The 17,248-nt window shown below is 44.4% G+C and overlaps 1 protein-coding gene across 2 annotated transcripts; it reads left to right on the top strand.

The window, feature by feature from the left end:
• Positions 1–3,697: 3,697 nt before the first annotated feature.
• On the top strand, positions 3,698–16,691 carry sdc4 (syndecan 4). 2 transcript variants are annotated; one of them, XM_005740886.2, is made up of 5 exons: positions 3,698–4,021; positions 14,959–15,151; positions 15,243–15,280; positions 15,373–15,565; positions 15,891–16,691. In XM_005740886.2, the coding sequence occupies exons 1-5, from the start codon at positions 3,965–3,967 to the stop codon at positions 16,040–16,042; spliced, it is 633 nt and encodes a 210-aa protein (XP_005740943.1). In that variant the 5' UTR covers positions 3,698–3,964; the 3' UTR covers positions 16,043–16,691. The 2 variants fall into 2 exon arrangements, with proteins under 2 accessions (XP_005740943.1, XP_005740944.1); XM_005740887.2 differs by having other exon boundaries at positions 3,699–4,021; positions 14,962–15,151.
• The last annotated feature ends 557 nt before the right edge of the window (positions 16,692–17,248 follow it).

Here is a 17,248-nt window from a genome sequence, read left to right as displayed (position 1 = left end):
TGTGCGGTTTGGTTTAGCCTGTATGAGCCAAAAGCCCGGATTTGTGAAGTCATTTCCTGTTTCAGTTTTTTATCTCTATTTCCACTCGGGCTTCGGTTAATTATAATTCCTACTTTTGTTTCCTTTCCTGCCCTGTTGGTGCCACATCTGTGTTCAGTTAGTGCTCGAAAACACTGGCTGAAAGCTTGACATCATCTTCCTCAAAAAGCTGGGCGTGACCAAAGAAAAACTGAAGCGTAGCTGGACAGATGTTTTCCACGTAGATCAGAGGCCTGATCAGATCATCGCCTGTCGGAACGTCTAACACGGCCTTCCAGACAGCGTTCAGTAACCGCCTCGAGTCGACTCTGAGGTCACGTCTTGATGTCGTCTCAACATTACTTTACATTAGAGTTATTTTTCACCAGCTGATGGCGATTCAGCTTCTAAATGTTTGTCTTGTATAGTATACGAGATACATATACATATATAGTATAGATACATCCTGCTCCTTACCCATTTTGGCAACTTGAAACATTCCAGCCATATTTTTGTTTTTGGGGTATTTTTTCTTGCGTTGCTGTTCTTGGTTGTCACATTTTCATGTCTTTTCTAAAGGCGCTAACAACTTATGTGCTGCAGACACAAACTGTACCTCCTATGGTGCATTATCTGTCACAAAACAGCAACAATGTGCATCATTGAAGAAGACTATTTCACAGTTTGCCTTGAGACGAGGCTGATCACACACACAGCTCGGGTTGCCATTAATTTCCCCAAATTGCCTTCTTCTGATGATGTCAGCACAGAACAACTAGAAGTCCAGTTGTAAAACTGACAGATTTTAGGACTGTGCAGTCAGCTAATCTAATATCTGATAACTGATAAAGGAAAAATAATCTCTAGTCTGTGTCCCACATGAGCCCTAACCCAAAAAAGAAATGCTAAAACTCCAAGAAGGATGCTTTGGGGTCTTTTACACGGAGACCTATATCATTGTGTGTGGCTGTGTTAACAGAAGCTTGTTGTGTATTATCAGCTGCTTGTGGTCCTGCTGAGCAGGACTTTACCTGCTTTATCTTGTTTATGCAGCTGCTGATCTGATCTGACTGTGAGGTGAGTAAAACCCCAAACCGACAGTTTACCCACAGTCTTAGATAGTTGGATAAAGATATGACTCACACTTTGTAAATGGTTCAATTTTCAAAGACTTATGGGGGATTCATTCACCCATCCATCAATCCTGAGCTGACCCAACGTCACCAACAGGAAAATCCCACTTCCTGTTTTAGTTAACCCAAACAATGCATCTTTAACAGCGTCTATATTAAAACTTTTCCTCCGTGTCTGCACCTAATATATCCTGATCAAATTTGCATAAATATGAGCAAACAAAGGCAGACAGCTTTCACACATGGCCGGGTTTTCCCGGTTCAGCCTGTCTGTAAATATGTGTGTGTGTGTGTGTGTGTGTGTGTGTGTGTGTGTGTGTGTGTGTGTGTGTGTGTGTGTGTGTTATCTTTTCTAATCTGGAAATGTGTCTTTCTTTTGTTTCGTCTTTAATTTTGTTCAGTGGGTTAGAACATTTCAAAAACACAAGGAAATCCCCGCAACTGATTTCAAACATAAACAACATCAGGGTAATTTCCAAGAATGAGACTCACACACTCTGATAATCTTGATGTTTTTATTAATATGAAACCTGTTTTATGTCTCATTAACATTCACATCATTTTTTTAGCATTTTTAGCTCTATGTGTGCTTCACTTATTGACATGTGGCAAGTTTTTCCATTTCACTGCAGTCTGCAACAGAGAAGCCTTTAAAACAGTTACGCAAGATATAAAATAAAAATAAAATAGAAAATAAATGCTTTTTTTTGTTTTTTTTACATTTTCATTTTATCCGGGTTAAAATAATCTAACTAACCATGTGTGCGAAACACAACAAAAACATTTTCAGTTTCTCAGTAGTGTGAAGTACATGAGGCCTGAAGTTTACTCTCACACTCTGAGGAGGAATTTTAGATTTCATAAAGTATCATAAAAAATCACTTCACGACACGCAAACACACATGAAGCTCAGGCTCTGTTACACACAAAGCTCGTCCCCGACACTGCAAACCGGAAGAAAAGTGAAAACGTGTAACGCAACAGGTCATAAAACAACCTCGACACGAAAGGACAACAAGAAAACGGTTAGAAATCCCGGAACCGGTTTCCAAGGATGAAATAGTGAACTCATCTATGCTTTAAGCCTCGAGAGACCCGTGGAAAGAAAGTGAAAGGGGAGGGAGGAAGTTTAGCGGAAGATGTCGTCACTCAGAGATTTCCATGAAGCAGCAGAAAGCCGCTGCTGGCAGTGACGCCCCCTTACTGGAAACAAGCAAAGCTCAACGCTGAATGAATGCGTCTCAATTTCTTTCAAATATGGTTTTGAAAAAGTTTGGAGCACCAGGAAGTGTAAAACACAAATCAGACCTATTGAGTCCCTCAGACCTCAGCACACTGTGTCAGATAAGATGACTCCCTGTGGGTCTCTGTGGTTATACAATGGCTCATTATCAGCTTCTTATCTTGGAATTAATGACGATGAACAACAGCAGCTGTTGATTGAAACCCTCTTTTTGATTGATTCGGCGCACAAGGATTAATCTAGATTGTCTAAGTCCTAAGTCTCTCGGTGATACCACAGAGATGATAATTACCCCAAATGTTTTGCAGATTTACATTAGGAAGCCATTTTAAATCTCTCAGGGCGGCAACCCTCCGCATCTTTCTTGCAGAGACACTTAGCAGATGTAGCAGATAAATGGAACAAAAGTGGATAAAAACAACAGGATGTGTGTATTTGTCCCCGCGGAGAAACTAAAAACCCCATTTGCTTCTTGAATTTTGAAAATGGACACCATTCAGCTGTGTCCTCTTCAGCGTCTTTGCTCCAGAGTTTCAACCATTTGGTCACTTTTGTGATTTCTGTCTTTGTGACTTTGGGGACGTCAACTTGTGTCATTGTTAACCACAACATAAAACATAAAACACTATAACTGCAATGACGCCGTTATACACTAGTTATCACTAGCTCCATGATTTATAGATGCCCAGCTGATAAATATGAGCCTTTGTCAGCATTCATCGTACCACATGCAGATAGAGTAATCAAACCACCGATTTATCTACGACCCACTTTAGCCACAGACACCCTTTACACAGCTATCTTCAGTAAGGAAAGATCAAACACGAATATGAATACACTTTTTCAGTATTTAAACATGAAAGACAAAAGCTGCGCTTACAAATCCTTTAGAATTATTCATTTAAAAAAATAAGTAATATTCATTCATTCAGCGCTTATTTTATTTTCCAGTCCCTGTTGTGTTTCTTTAAAAAATGAATATTTATAAATATGTGTAAAAGTAATACACAAAAAAGACCTAAAAGAAAGAAAACAAAGTGAATATTATGTTTTTACTTATTTATAATTATTTGATTCATTACGTTTTATTATCACTGTTAATATATTTTTGTTTTTCTCGTTTTAAATATATTTGTACTGAGTTTTTCATTCATGCATTCACTTAAAAATGGCGTTTTAAAAAAAATAACTGAGGTAAACAATAAAAGAAAAAGTGAAATGGGCGGAGTCAGCGGACAAGCCTAGCCTGTGGAATGTGCTGATTTCCACACGTCATACGTACGCTGGCCGATGATTGGTTTACAGACTCAAGTAAAAAAGACCAGACAAGCCGGTGGCTATTCAGTAAGCGCAGCAGCAGCGAACGAAAGAAACTTTACGGGAGAAACGTTGACGGTACCGAGAGGCGGACGGCTGTACTGTGTGTTATTTGCTGGACTATACTGGAACACAGCGGCGGGACACTGAAGACGCTCAGCTCGCTGTTTTTTTTAAAGCTACAAATCCCCGTTAAGCTAACGTTTAGGGCGACATTCCCGCTTGTTTTTGTGAACTACCTGGAAGAACAGCCATGCTCACCCTGTGCCTCGTGTTGATGTTATCCACTGCCTCCGTCTTCTCAGAGTCGGTAAGTAGTTTCTCCAGCGAGCAGCTCAACTTCAAACACTCGTGTATCTCTGTTTCGGGAGCGCTACCTTGCTGAGGTTAGCCCTGTGTTTGTGTGCTGTTAGCGGGAGCCGGAAGGCTGTGATTTACCTGTCCTATCCCTCTGTTTAGCGTACGGAAATGAGAGTTGTTAGCCACTTAGCTTCTCCTGGGATATGGCAGCTATTATCCCGAATGTGTGTGTGTGTGTGTGTGTGGGGGGGGGGTCGTCACTTTTCCAGGATGAATCCCAGAGACACTTCCCAAAGAGGATCAATCCTGTTTGATCAAAGAGACAGTTTCCCGCCCCCGATAATAATACAGATGCACGCCAGACTCTCTTGTGTCTTTGAACACTTCTCCAGGTTGTTGCCAGTGTGAGCTAATGGGGAAATCTGAGTGCAGACTCCTTTTGGAGCCACTGAGACTTAAATGGTGAATCCATGTGTTGTTGTTAGAACAGAATTTGACTTTAATTAGTAGGATTTGTGTGTTATGAGGAGACTCGCTGAGCTGGAAGGCACCAAATCCCAGTTTGAGTGAGATCCATGTTACGCCCCTTCCATTCTGATGCTTTCCCATTAACTGTCTATGAATTAGCTGACCAGGGGAGCTGGATGTGTTGCAAGCATGATTAGGTAAGCCCTGCAGCGTAGGTAGATCCATATTTGCTGATGATTCATGTCTACACGTGTTGCAAACGGGATGTATTTAGATTTAGTTGGGCGATAAAATAATTTTTAAAGTTCCAGAGACACTGTATTGAAAGTTTTCCTTTCTTGATAGTTAGATTGTTCTAGGCATAAATGTGAGGAGACATTATGCAAAAAAGACATGTCTTTAATTGTTTTGCCCAAACATGCGTTACATTGCTTCTGTTTTGTTGCTCTGATTAATCATTTTTAGTGTGATTAACATCAACATTGAATGCTTGATGCCACCCACATACAAAAACATGCACCCTGCCCCCCTCCACTCAGGCCAGTTGGTCCATACGAATGGTGAGAATGAGCAAAAAGCAGTAAGAGCTGGTTTAACTGCATGTCTGACATACGGCAGGATTTGTTAAAGGATGCTAATCTCAGAGCAGATTGTTGTCTGTACAATCACACTTTAGTTTGTGCAACACGTCACAACCATTTGCAGACACATTTGTAGGCTGGAGCGGTTCTCTGTTTAAGCAGCATAACGGTTATATTCGGGGTTCTGGCTATTCCACCGTTCCACATTTTGGTGTGAGAAGGGGTTGGAACAAAACATGGCGGCCTGATTGGGCCTTACAGTCTGTTACATTCCTCAAAGTATCTTCTCCTCCTCCTTTTCTTCTTTCTTTTGGTCCCCCCTCTGGTATGTGACCTTTGGTGACCTTGACCGGCCCTCTCTGGGATTTTGCACACTTGATGGGGTCTCAATGGGGCCTCTGGGTGACACTCCACTTCTTTAACACAGCTAGCCTAGTGTGGTTACACCTACAGCTTTCCCACCAAAACATTCCCCCTTTCCTTCCTTAAACGAGCTCCAGATATTGACCCCTTTCTCTCCCGCGTGTCCTTTCCTTTAATGCATACTTGGCCTCTGAGCTATCACAATACTTGCCTCCTTGTGGCCTTTCCTCTCTGCCCACGAGGTCATTATTGGTATGTGGGTTTGGCATTCCCTGCTAATCGATAACAATGTTCTTTTAGCTGACAATAGAACATGCTCTGAATGCAGAAAAAGGGTTTTTTGAGAGCCACAGGCACGATCGGAATGTTTTTATCACGGGATTGAGTCGGATTTCATATCAACTTGGATGCCAGCAGGAACTTGGTGCCATTTCGCTTTGGTCAGCTTGTCTGTTTTTATCAGTTTGTTCAAGATAGCGTGGCATGCCAAACAAACCCTGTTCTCTGTTCTTTTTATTTTCCATTGACCTCAGCGTTTTCTGCCCATGTATGGTCCTTCGCTGCCCAGCCAAGGGTGAAGGTGAAAAAGATAGGAAAGACCAGCCCAGTGTAATGTTTGTGCTAATGTGCAGGGCGTTTTTCTGAAATGTCAAAAATGTTGAGAGAACTCCAAACACATGCCTTCAATTATGATATGAGACAGAATAAAACAACATCTTGTTTAAGAGGCTGAAAGATGAGCTTGTTTGGCCTTTAATAAGGGTATCGTTCATCTTTATGGAAATAGAAGTCCAGTTTTTATGATTTAATTTAACACATGTCCTTGAAGTTGAAATTGTGGTGGTTAATCGGGGTAAGAAAAGTCTTCTTTGCTGGAGTTAATCCATGTTGCCCCATCAAACCCTTAGCTTGTTGCCTCTGGAGCCCATTTGTTAGAACTTGTTGGAATGTGACTGGTTTTGCAGCCCCCTCCGATCATTTGCACCAGAATGAAGCAGGTTTTTAAGGCTAGTTTTTTGTCTCCTTTGCATGATTGGGTGCAGGGTGGTGCTTGATAAATACTATGACTAGGATGTAATAATGGTTCCTGCTTTGCTGCCCGCTGGTCTATAAAATCCCTTTGGGCCCAGGAATGTTGGCACACAGAGAGAGGAGGTTTTTGTCCTTCCTGCCCACGACGGAGTGCAGTCAAATCCGATCCCCCGGACTCCCTCCACCCTTTTCCAACCACTGCATACTCTGGCAGCTGTAACGGGAACTATATGAATGCATTCAGGGCAGAAGTCGACCATAAAAACCCTCCAATTCTGGTTATATCACTTTCAGCTGACTTTTTTTAAATTTTTTTTTTCAGTCAAACTCAAGACAGAGACAGGCAGTTTAAAGATGCTGAGCAGTCTCTGATTATAAGCCTCTGCTGTTACTCTCAACAGGGGCTCTTGCAGATTTTAAGCACAAAAAAAAGTTATATTTTATATACATGGTTAAGTAAAGCGAAAAGCTGGTTATGCTCCAGAAACACTTGTTGCACATATAAAATCTGCTTGACCAAGCTATTTCAGCTTATGGCTTTCACCAGTGTCATCATAAAACATGTTGCAGACAACATTTTAACTGCTCCAGACTTTATGCAACCTCCAAAGTATTTAAAGTTGTGCAGGAAAACAGTTTATCTGCCTTTAAACTCATGCATCTGGTCAGCGTTACAGTAAAATCCATTAATTTGTGTTTAATACTTCAAAAATCTTACATTGTAACTTGTAACGACTGGAGAAGTTTAGACATTGCTTTCGGGCCTGGAAGTTGTGTTTTTACTATTTTTAATTAAATGACAGCAAACCCCTGCTGCTCCTTCATCGTCTATGACTAAAATTGGCAGGGCTTGTTTTATTCTGGGGATTTTCTTGCAAACTGGATGGGGAAGGACTCTTATTACCAGCTGTAGTCCATGAGGGTGGAGCTGGGAGACCTTTAGCGCTACATGAGCACCAGCAAACGAAACGTCACTCGCGAGGTCCTACTGGAACGAGAGCGGGGAAAGGCTGGAGCTAGCTGGTTGTATGCTGATCATGTTGTTGTCCTGAGGGAGTTTATGCGGTGCATGCGTGGACAGCGCTCCAGTTTGGGGTTTTTTGTTATTTTTATGTATATATTTTTTTTATGTCAGGGGAATGTGAGCCTCGCTGTGATTCCTCTGGGAACGGCGAGCCTCGGAGGGAGGCCTTTTAATGTCAGCCTGTGCCGTCTCAGTCTCCTCGTTCTTTTGCACGTTTGTTTCAGGATTGAAGCCAGACTCTTTCCAGCTATCAGCTCCCGTCCACAGCACATGTATTGGGCATGAGAAATGATAATCAAAGCACACCATCCGCAGGCAGGCAGGCAGACAGCCAAATGATATTGACCCAATATTTCTAATGTATCTGCAATGGGGGTTGTTTTTTTTTTTTGTTTTTTTTTTGGTGATTATTAATGTGCGGCTGCTTCTGCCCGTTGTTTTCACTATTGATCAGCCTGTTAGTTGTTAGAAGATGGTCAGATGGCTGAAGTCTGAGGTGACGCCATCAAAATCAAACACAGAGGGCTAGAAATGGCGTGCGATGATAATGTCAAACAACAAAGATTTCTTGAACTGTGTGCATAACCATTACCCTGAAGTGTAGCAACCATCATCCTTTCACCAAACTTTGAATTGGCCCTTTATTCACAGACGTGAGGATTATGGGGATTTTTGCTGATTCTCTTTTGATAACGGCTCATTGTGTTTGTCGGCTTCTGGAAATTTACTTCTTACAAACGAAACCCAGTTGATACTCCACAAACGGCACCCACCCACTGAGCAGAGCTCGCAGGCTGCTTTTGGGTGGCGTGAGGGTTTTCCCTTATTCGAATGCATTTCAGCAGTACAGCGCCTTTTTGATGTGGTGTGTGTGAGGTCTACCTCGCGACTGTAGACCGCAACCGTCACATTAACCTTTAACTACCTACACAGGATGCTACATTCATTTCTAATCCACTGAGTTAATCAATGATTAACTTTGGAAGTTTTGGATGTTTGAATGAGTCTCTGGACTTCTAGTGAACCCACAGACCACAAAAGACCTTTGACTGTGGGTTTTAGGAAAGAAACTCAACTTCACATGCTGTGAACTGAAAACACTACAACTCTCTTGTAGAAATGAAGAGTAAAATTAAACTCCCACTGTGTACGCTTCCTCTTTCAGTCACCCTCAAGCATTATAACCAACTGCCTTCATACACACCTGCATGTTTCTGCTTTGATTAAACTGTGCTTCTGACATCTGCTCGATTTAATGTTTGGAAATGGACGAGTTGGCACGATCTCTGTAAAAGAAAAGGTGTTACCCTCCGCATAATTAAAAACGTCTTTGTGAAACCTAAAATGTTGCCTCTTTTGTCAAGAAGCAAGCGTAAAGTAAACTCCTGAAATCACCAGAGCACTAAGCTTCACTTTGAGTCAGTTACTATTGTCCTTCAATGAATAAAGACAAATATTAGTGAAATGAGTCAAATCTTAAAATCCAGTGTGATAAAGAGCCTGTTTTCTGTGAGACTTCTTAGATAAGACGGTGGCTGTACAATCAGCCAGCTGTGCAGCAGCCTGGGACGATTTATTCTCTGCTGACGGGGCTAATTGAGCTTTAATGAGCCCCTCCTGAGAGTTTGATCTTATCTGTGCAGCTTTTGTTGGTCCCTTCCTGCTGCTGCCGAGCTCACCCTGTCGCATCTCTGACCGAATCCTCGAGTAATGGTGAAAAAGGCTGGATGCTTGCATCGTCTCGAGCTCTTACTGAAGCTTGCGTCCTCCATCTTCCAGCGCTGTAATGCCACTCCCCCAGGCAGCATATCGCCGCCTTGAATCAAACATTACAGGCCGATAGACTACAGGGAAGACACCAAGGGGTCTTATCTGCTTAAAGATCAGCCTGCGAGCAGGAAAACAGGAAATGTCCATCAGAAACAAATCAGCATATTTGTTCTTTGTGCATTTAAGTAAACATCTGAGATATTTTTACTTGAATTTGTAGGAAACTTTTGGCTATATTTGGACATAAGCAGATCTGAGGTCAGCCTTATCAGACCGCTCAGTCAAATTAAACCTCCGTCCCTCACTGATTAGCACACTGTCAACATACAGTCACAGCTGATTAACAGATCCGTCTCAATGCCCAGCTTCATCCGGCTCTGAGTCGCAGCATGAATAACTAACTCGCACCGAGAACACGATCTGTAATCAAAGAGTGAGTTTCACTCTGGAAACCATGCTGCTTATGTGAGACCAGAAATGAGCCCAAGTAAGTATTTTGAGAGCCCATAACTTTGCAAATATTTGAAGTATGAAGGTAAAATTTTACTCCAGTTATTTTCAGGGTCAGCTGTTTCTGAGGAGAGTCAGGAGGGAGGCACTGATTGTTTTTGAACATCAGGGAAACGAGGTAAATGGTGACGGAGTCTTACACACCTCCGAGCCGTGTGTGTGTGTTGCGTTGTGTCGGACTGAGGAATGTGTTCCTCCACATAGGTCAGCTCGGCAAAAAGCCAAAACCTCGTCGATGCAGCCGCCACATTCCTGCCTCATCCGCAGTGAAGCCAAAGCACTCTAAGCACACGCAGACGCTCGACTCGGAGCTCGGGCCAAACCAGCGAGGCTGCTGTCAGGTCTCTTCTGGCCTCACAGGCTGAAGGGGCCTGACACGGATGATAACGGGTGTCTTTGTTTTCAGGAGCTTCACCCATGACATGCAGACAGGGTTAGATGTGCTGATGAAAAGTCTGAAATACTTGCACAAAAGGCTTCTTCCAGTTCCTTGGAATAGATGGAGACCCACTTCCAGGGAGTTCAGTGGGGCTGCTCTGGTGCTGGGAACTCCGCTATAGATAGATCCGGCGTAGGTAGGAGGAATCTGGAGCTCTGCTGTCAGTACGGAGAGGAAAATGTAGGTTAGTGTTTGAGGATGACCACATTCAGGCCTCCTGAAGGAACAGCTGAGCTGATATGGGTCAGCTTTATGATTTTAACGAAGCAATGAAGCAATGATTTTCACTCCTCCCGTGGCCTTTGGGTTTCTTTGGCGGTTACGTCAGGGGTCGGGAGTACATCTTACCAGCAGATGAAGTGACACAATGCTGGTGCAAATCCTGCTGGCTCAAGTATCAACGGGGGGGGGGCTGAAGAAATGGGAGACACTGAGGAAGACGAGGACTGCTTTGGCCTCTGAAAACTGACCTTTCTGGACAAAGCTCGTGAGATGCCGGACACGGCAAAGAATAAGGAAGCGCATTCCTGTCTTTTCACGTGTTGAACCTCCTCCAGTCGGCCGTGTGAAAGGACCAGATGCCCCTCTCCATGCTGGCAGATGGAGGGATTGTTTCCAGAGTTTAATGAAGGGAGGCTGCTCGAGGCTTAGCCCAGTTACCTTGGTCATTGATATGCTCTCGAGGTGTCCACTGGCATTGTTTGGTGTCAGTAGAAGGGACGGGCCCTAAAGCTGGTTGGTAGGACTCCTGGCAGACTGCTTTTTTTTTTTTCCTTTTTTTTCTTTTAGCGAAGCTGAGCAGTTGGAGGGTTTTTGGTTTTAGGACCTCCGTGCTGTAATGGGCAGGATAAAGAAGGGTGTGATGGGATGGAGGTGTGACGTGTCTGATGGGGCAGGAATGGAGTCTATGGGGAGGGGGCGATGGCGTCTCTTTTCAAAGGCTAATCAAAGAAAGCCGATGGCTTTTGTTGTGCTTACAGTAACAGAAAAGGTCACATGACAACAAAGCACAGCAGTTAATCAGCTGGCTAATGGACGTGGTCGTTTCACAGATGTCAGCATCACTAATGTGACTTTTCTGTCACGCGTGATGATTTTGTTGCATGCGAGGACTGTCTGGGTCACATGGTTGGTAACCTCAGACTGTAACCACGTGGCACAAGGAGCTCTGCAGTTTGGGCTTTTTTATAAGACAAAGGGCAGCTGTGTTCAGCTGCTGGATTGACTCTGACCTTTGACCTCTGTGTTGGCTTTATCTGAGTGAGTGCTGTGATGAGTCAGGCTTTTATAGGATGAGTTATAAAACGTTAAAGCCGAGAGAGGAGGCTTTTTGTTGTTTTCTTCTTAAACGAGTCCATGTTTGGTTCTGTGGGAATGAGAAGCGGAGCCTTGAACAGAAATCTTATCCCATATTTCTTTCCACTGAATCCATTTGGTTGGTTGGTTTGGCTGCCATCCATATCCGGCTGCTTATCAGCTGTTGCACATTAGGCCCAAAACATGCCAGGCTGTGAATCACTGATGGAGGACAAAATGGGGATCTGTTAACAGGCTGTAAAATGGCTGGTTGTGATTCTTCTGTCTGTAAACTCTCGGGACTTCCACTCTTCAGCTTTCACCGAGTTTTCCAGGCCGTTTGCAGGCGTTTGCGGCCTCCCCCCGAACCGCAGCGAGCTCTGCTGTAAAGCACGTAGCCGGACTTTGTGTCGCTGAAGCTCATTCAGGCTGTTTGTAATGAACACATTCGGCTTGATGTGAAGGAACAATGATAATCTGTCCACTCAGGCTGTTTGTGGCAGTGTTTCCAAGCAGATAAAGGCTGCTTTCAATTAAGTTTTAACGCGAGCTGAAGTGGAGAAACGGAAAGTTTGTTTGAAGAGAAAAAAATCACAAAGGTATTGCAGGACCTTTAAAACTGTAAATCCTTGAAACAGACACTGGCAGAGTAATGCAGTTCAAATGAAAATAACAAGCAGAAAGGAAAAAGTTCAAATAAATAAAGCAAACCTTAAAATGGCTACAATAACCGAAAATTAGTAAGAACAGGAAATAAACTTTGTTCTGATACAGATTCAAATATAACTAATAGACTGTGACTATTCTTATAGACTAAGTTACAGGTATATAAAGTGCTTCAGGTGTGTTATGTACCCTCCCTCTGGAGGACAGACGGGGTCTTTCTTATTACTCACACAGTAAATGAGTGCGTGCCTGCTAACAGTGTAACATGTGCTGTGTGGCTGTGACTGAGTGAGCGCTGATTTTCATGTCGATTTGTTACGTAACCTCAGCTCGGGCGCTCCTCTGTCCTCTGTTTGCCGGTCCGTGCTGGTTTAGAAGATGTTTACACACACACACACACACACACACACACACACACACACACACATACACTGTGTTCCCTACCGATCTGTTTTCAGGCTGATGTTGGACAGTTTTTACAGAAACTGAGGCTTCCGGCACTCATCCTTGGCTCTGTTTGTTTTTCCTGGATTTGGAACACCGTTGTTGTTTTTGTTGGGACTTGGCCTGAACCCCGTCCCAGCTCCGGGAAATTATAGTAAAAGTAGAATATGTCGCACATGTGACGGTAACATCGGAGGCCTTATGTAACGCGAGCCTCGAGCTTTTGATCTTTTCTGTTCTCCCGAATACGCCGGGCCTGCCGGGACAGGCCTCAGTCAGCCTGAGAGGCGTACGCTTCTTTTCTTTTAGCCCTCCGGGACGCAAGCGTCCAAGTTACACCACGCAGGGGTTAAAGGTCAGAGGAACCGGGAAGGGGAGCGTTTTCAACACCCCAGGACACGGAAGGACAAAACGTACTCTTACTTTTTTGTTTGTGTGGAACTTGAAAAATGCAAAGTGTTCCTGTTTTTAGAAAAAGGCCCACACCCACTCCACAGACTAAGGTTCGGGTCATTAACGTTCCTTAAGTTTGACAGGAGAAATATCAGTGACTAAACGCATAAAACCCGCCAATAAATCACTGAAATCCCTCGAGTGAGGCAAGAAAACGTGTTTTTGTAGCAAGAAGCAGAGAAATCAGGTTTTCTGGGCTTTTAAAACCATCTGTAACCGCAAATCGAAGTAAAACGAGCCTCGGGGGGGAATGATGTCAAATATAACAAAATGAAGGGCTGTGAGTCCTGCTGGTTTACCTGATTGAATCAGCCTGACTCATACGGGTCCACACGGAGGCTTGAATGAGCGTAATTCCTCTAATGTGACTCAGAGGACGTGTTGCAGCAGGACTGTGAATGGTTGCGAGGAAATGAAGAGCCAGCAGTCACCACTTTTCGGCTCGGGATTACTGACAAAGACAGGCAGGCAGGCATGAATGCACACATACAGGATCACGGCTCCCTGCTGCACATGTAAGGGCTTTAAATGAGGACATAATAGAGCAGCGATCCTCAGCCGGGCTTCTACCGCCACAGCTTTCAGGACGGACATGAAAAGACATGAAGAGAGAAGAAAAGATCAAATTTGTGTGGAAATGGATGCAGTACAAACCTTTAGCTGCAGCTGTTTCCAGCTGTTATCGGTTTGGATGTTTCTGCTTCAAGGACACAGACTGTGAATGTTTTCAAGCACTTTTAAATGATTTAAGTGTCCTGTTTAGTTCAGCTGCCCTCAAACCCAACGATTGTTGTCACGAAGCATAAAAACATAAACAACAACAAGTTGTTCACCTTTAAGGAGCCGCAAACTCTTTCAAATTTGATGTTTGCTCCTGGATTTTTAAATACAGCTCTGTAAGGAAAGCCAGGAAAGAGGGACTCAGATGGGAAGAAGTGGAGTAAAGTGCAAGGGAACGCACACAAAGGAGGCCTGAAAGTGTAGGAAACCAAACAAATTGGAGCAGGAGCGGCGAGTCCTCGCGAGCCCACCTTGTTGCTAAGGCGTCGCGGTAAAATGGCCGCCTTTGTTTGAAAGCTCTGTGCAGGCACAATGGGGCATCCCCTCCCCTCTTTCTTCTCTGCTTTTTAAAGGCAGCGGCTGAGAGGATTACCTTCAAACACGTCGTTACCACGCCGAGCGGCCGAGAACACACAAACAGGGAGGCCCCGGGCGGGCTGGGTTAACCCTTAAATGAAGACTGGGATGGAAGTAATTAAGAGCCTCGTGACGTACACGACTCGATCTGTGAGAGCGTGGACGAGGATGTTTGTGGGACATCCGGGAAGCTTTCCAGTGTGATTTGTGGTCTGCTTTTGTTCTCGCTAAATGGAAAGCTCAGAAAAATAAAAGCTTGTTCCAGTTTTCCCGACAACATAATCACCACTCTTCTTTTCCTGGAAACTCGATTGGCTGCTTCCTGTCGGACACAAACATCACATGGGCTCCTCCTCGTCTGCATCGCGTTCGGTGCTGTAAAACACATCAGGCTCATGTCCCGTCTCACTTTGATTCAGGTGTGTGTGTGTGTGTGTGTGTGTGTGTGTGTGTGTGTGTGTGTGTGTGTGTGTGTTAATTATGAGGTGATGGATTTGGGGAGGGGGTGTTAATCCCATTCCTGCAGCTTAGCGGGCAAATGGTCACTGAAATAAACTCTTGTAATGTGATTAAATGTGGTTGATGTGCCCTCACCATGTTAAGCTTTGATAGGGATGGTAACCGTGGCGACTGGGCTGATTGAAGGGGCCTGATTGGGCAGGCTTGACCAAAAAGTTACAGAGAAACTGGAAGCATGTCGGCCTATCAGACCGAAGGAGTGTTAGTGAGATAAAGTCCCTCTGAGCCTCCGTCTGATGTCCCAGCAGGTGAGGGAGACGGAGACATGGATGCCCATGAAGAGCTCGCAGACGGCCGGCGTGTCGACACGTGGCGGTGATCTGGAGGCGTCTGGAGACGGCCCGATTGGCTCAGACTTCGGCTTCACAGACGACGACGCTGACAATTACACGTACGACGATGAAGACTACAACGACTTCTCTGGATCTGGTGACGCAGGTCGGTCCTGACGAGAAACACTCAGCGCAGCGATTTCTGACGTTTACGTAGAATCTGTAAGATTAAATGAAGAATCTGCTTCTTTCCACAGACACGCCCATATCACCTGACGAGACGACAACAGTGAAGGTGAGAAGCGTCTGCACGTGGAGTCTCCTTAAATACTTAAACCCTCAACCATGCAGCAGAGGCTTCACCAACTCTTTTCTCTTCATTTACAGCTCGACATTATTGACAATAAGATCCCCGAGCCAGAGCGCCCGGTGCGACCAACCGTCAACGAGAGAGATATCGTTGAGAAGAACGAGATCCCTGTGCTGGGCAACGACGATCGCAGAGAAGACAACCTGTCCAATGTCCTCATGTCCCATACCGGCAACGAGAGCATCACGAGCAAGACTGAGTTCCTTGCAGGTCAGTCGTGCTCTTACAAACATCTTTGAAGCAGCCAAAACTTAACTTTGAGTTTTTAAATGTCCAAAGATGGAAATGCTGCCCGAGTTTTAACATCAGACGCAGGAAAATTTCCCTAAGCTGTGATAAACTTAAACTAAGAACAAGAGCACGGTAGCGCTCGTACACGATGTCAGATGACGTGATTTCTAAAGTGTAGGGCTGACGAGGAGCTTCAGAGCTCCCTCCCCAGAGGAGCAGGAGGAGGCTCCTGTCTGGGTGGAAGGAGTAGGAATCACTGTCACAGCTTAAAAAGTCTCATCTGTCGCTTTACTTTCTCTTCCAGCTCTGACCGCGACCCTCGCCGTCAGCCTGGTGCTCGCCGTCCTCCTCATCCTCTTCCTCATCTATCGCATGAAGAAAAAGGACGAGGGCAGCTACGATCTGTCGAAGAAGCCCATCTACAAGAAGGCCCCCACCACAGAGATCTACGCATAGACCCCGACCTCCTCCTGCTCCTCCTCCTTTCACAACCACACACAATCACACACCTCACTCCCTTAAAAACCCAATCAGGGCCGGCGTCTGGCCTTGCCATGCCTCATCATCATACCTCCTCCTCCTCCTCACTTTCCTCCAGCGGAGCGATGCTGGGTAAATCAGAAGAGAAGCCCCGACAACACGATCGACAGACTGGCTCCTCCCTGATGTGCGCTTTATTACCGACGCTCTCTGAACCAATCAGAGGCTTCGCTTTCTCAGAAAAGGAAAATGAGCGACAGGAGTGGACTGTCTCAGCTGCCATGACCTCACTTCCTCTCAAACAGGACAAGACTCCTCCCTTCTTTCCTTTAAAAACACTAAAACGGTACTTTTATCGGTCCAGTTATTTATTCTCTCCTCTGAACCTGCAACTTCTAAAGACTAACGAGGTTTTCATGAGATTTTTTTTTTTTAATGCCATAATGAGAAAAACAAAGTTGGTTTTAATCTGAAAGTTGTGCAGCGGTTTCATGCTCCGTTAGAAGTGACCCTGTATAGAAGTGTTGTTTCTGCACTGTAAAACGATCACTTCCTGTTCTGTAAACCTTCAGATGCAGCAGAGTTCATTAAAATGACCTTAAAAGGCTTTTTATTTCCCTTCAAAGCTCCTGGTATGTTTGGTTTCTCCTCAGCACATAGCACTAGACGAGTCGTACCAATCCCTGAAAGGAATTTGCAAACGTTGGAGGACCCCGGGTTATTCACCAGCACGTCATAGCGGCGAGGCGTTGCTGCACTCCTCAGCATCGCGCCAGGCGTCGACACTTTCGGATGTAGACTCGCTCACTTTCCTGCAGAGAGTTCGAGGATACGAAGCTATATCCGAATAGCTGGTTAGCTTAGCTTAGCTTACAAAGTGAAAAGCATTAGCCAAAGCTAATACAGCTAAAGGCTATTATGTGTGAAGTAGCTGTAAACTCATCAAATTAATGTTCTCGACATATAATGTGCAGATTTGGGTTTAACCACCTTTTTAAGCATAAAGTCAGTCTGATGGCAGCATTTAAAGTCGGGTTTCCTCAGCTAATGCTACGCTACCGTAGCAACGCTAATGTAACATTTGGGGCTTTTTTTTTTTTCCAGTTTTTCATAAATTAAGATGAAAGAAATGAAGCGTAAATGTGGTCTTCGGTAATTCCGTTAGCTGCTTTTTTTTTTTTT

Source organism: Pundamilia nyererei, unplaced genomic scaffold, assembly GCF_000239375.1.
Source record: "Pundamilia nyererei isolate P.nyererei 1_Seehausen unplaced genomic scaffold, PunNye1.0 scaffold00105, whole genome shotgun sequence".
NCBI lineage: Eukaryota > Metazoa > Chordata > Actinopteri > Cichliformes > Cichlidae > Pundamilia > Pundamilia nyererei.
Note: the sequence above shows the minus strand (reverse complement) of the source record. Positions and strands in the feature narration are given on the sequence as shown.

Coding starts and splice junctions, on each gene's coding strand:
- sdc4 (XM_005740886.2), top strand. CDS start 3,965: ATGCTCACCCTGTGCCTCGTGTTGATGTTATCCACTGCCTCCGTCTTC. Junction 15,152..15,242: donor CTCTGGATCTGGTGACGCAG/GTCGGTCCTGAC, acceptor TTCTTTCCACAG/ACACGCCCATATCACCTGAC. Junction 15,281..15,372: donor ACGAGACGACAACAGTGAAG/GTGAGAAGCGTC, acceptor CTTCATTTACAG/CTCGACATTATTGACAATAA.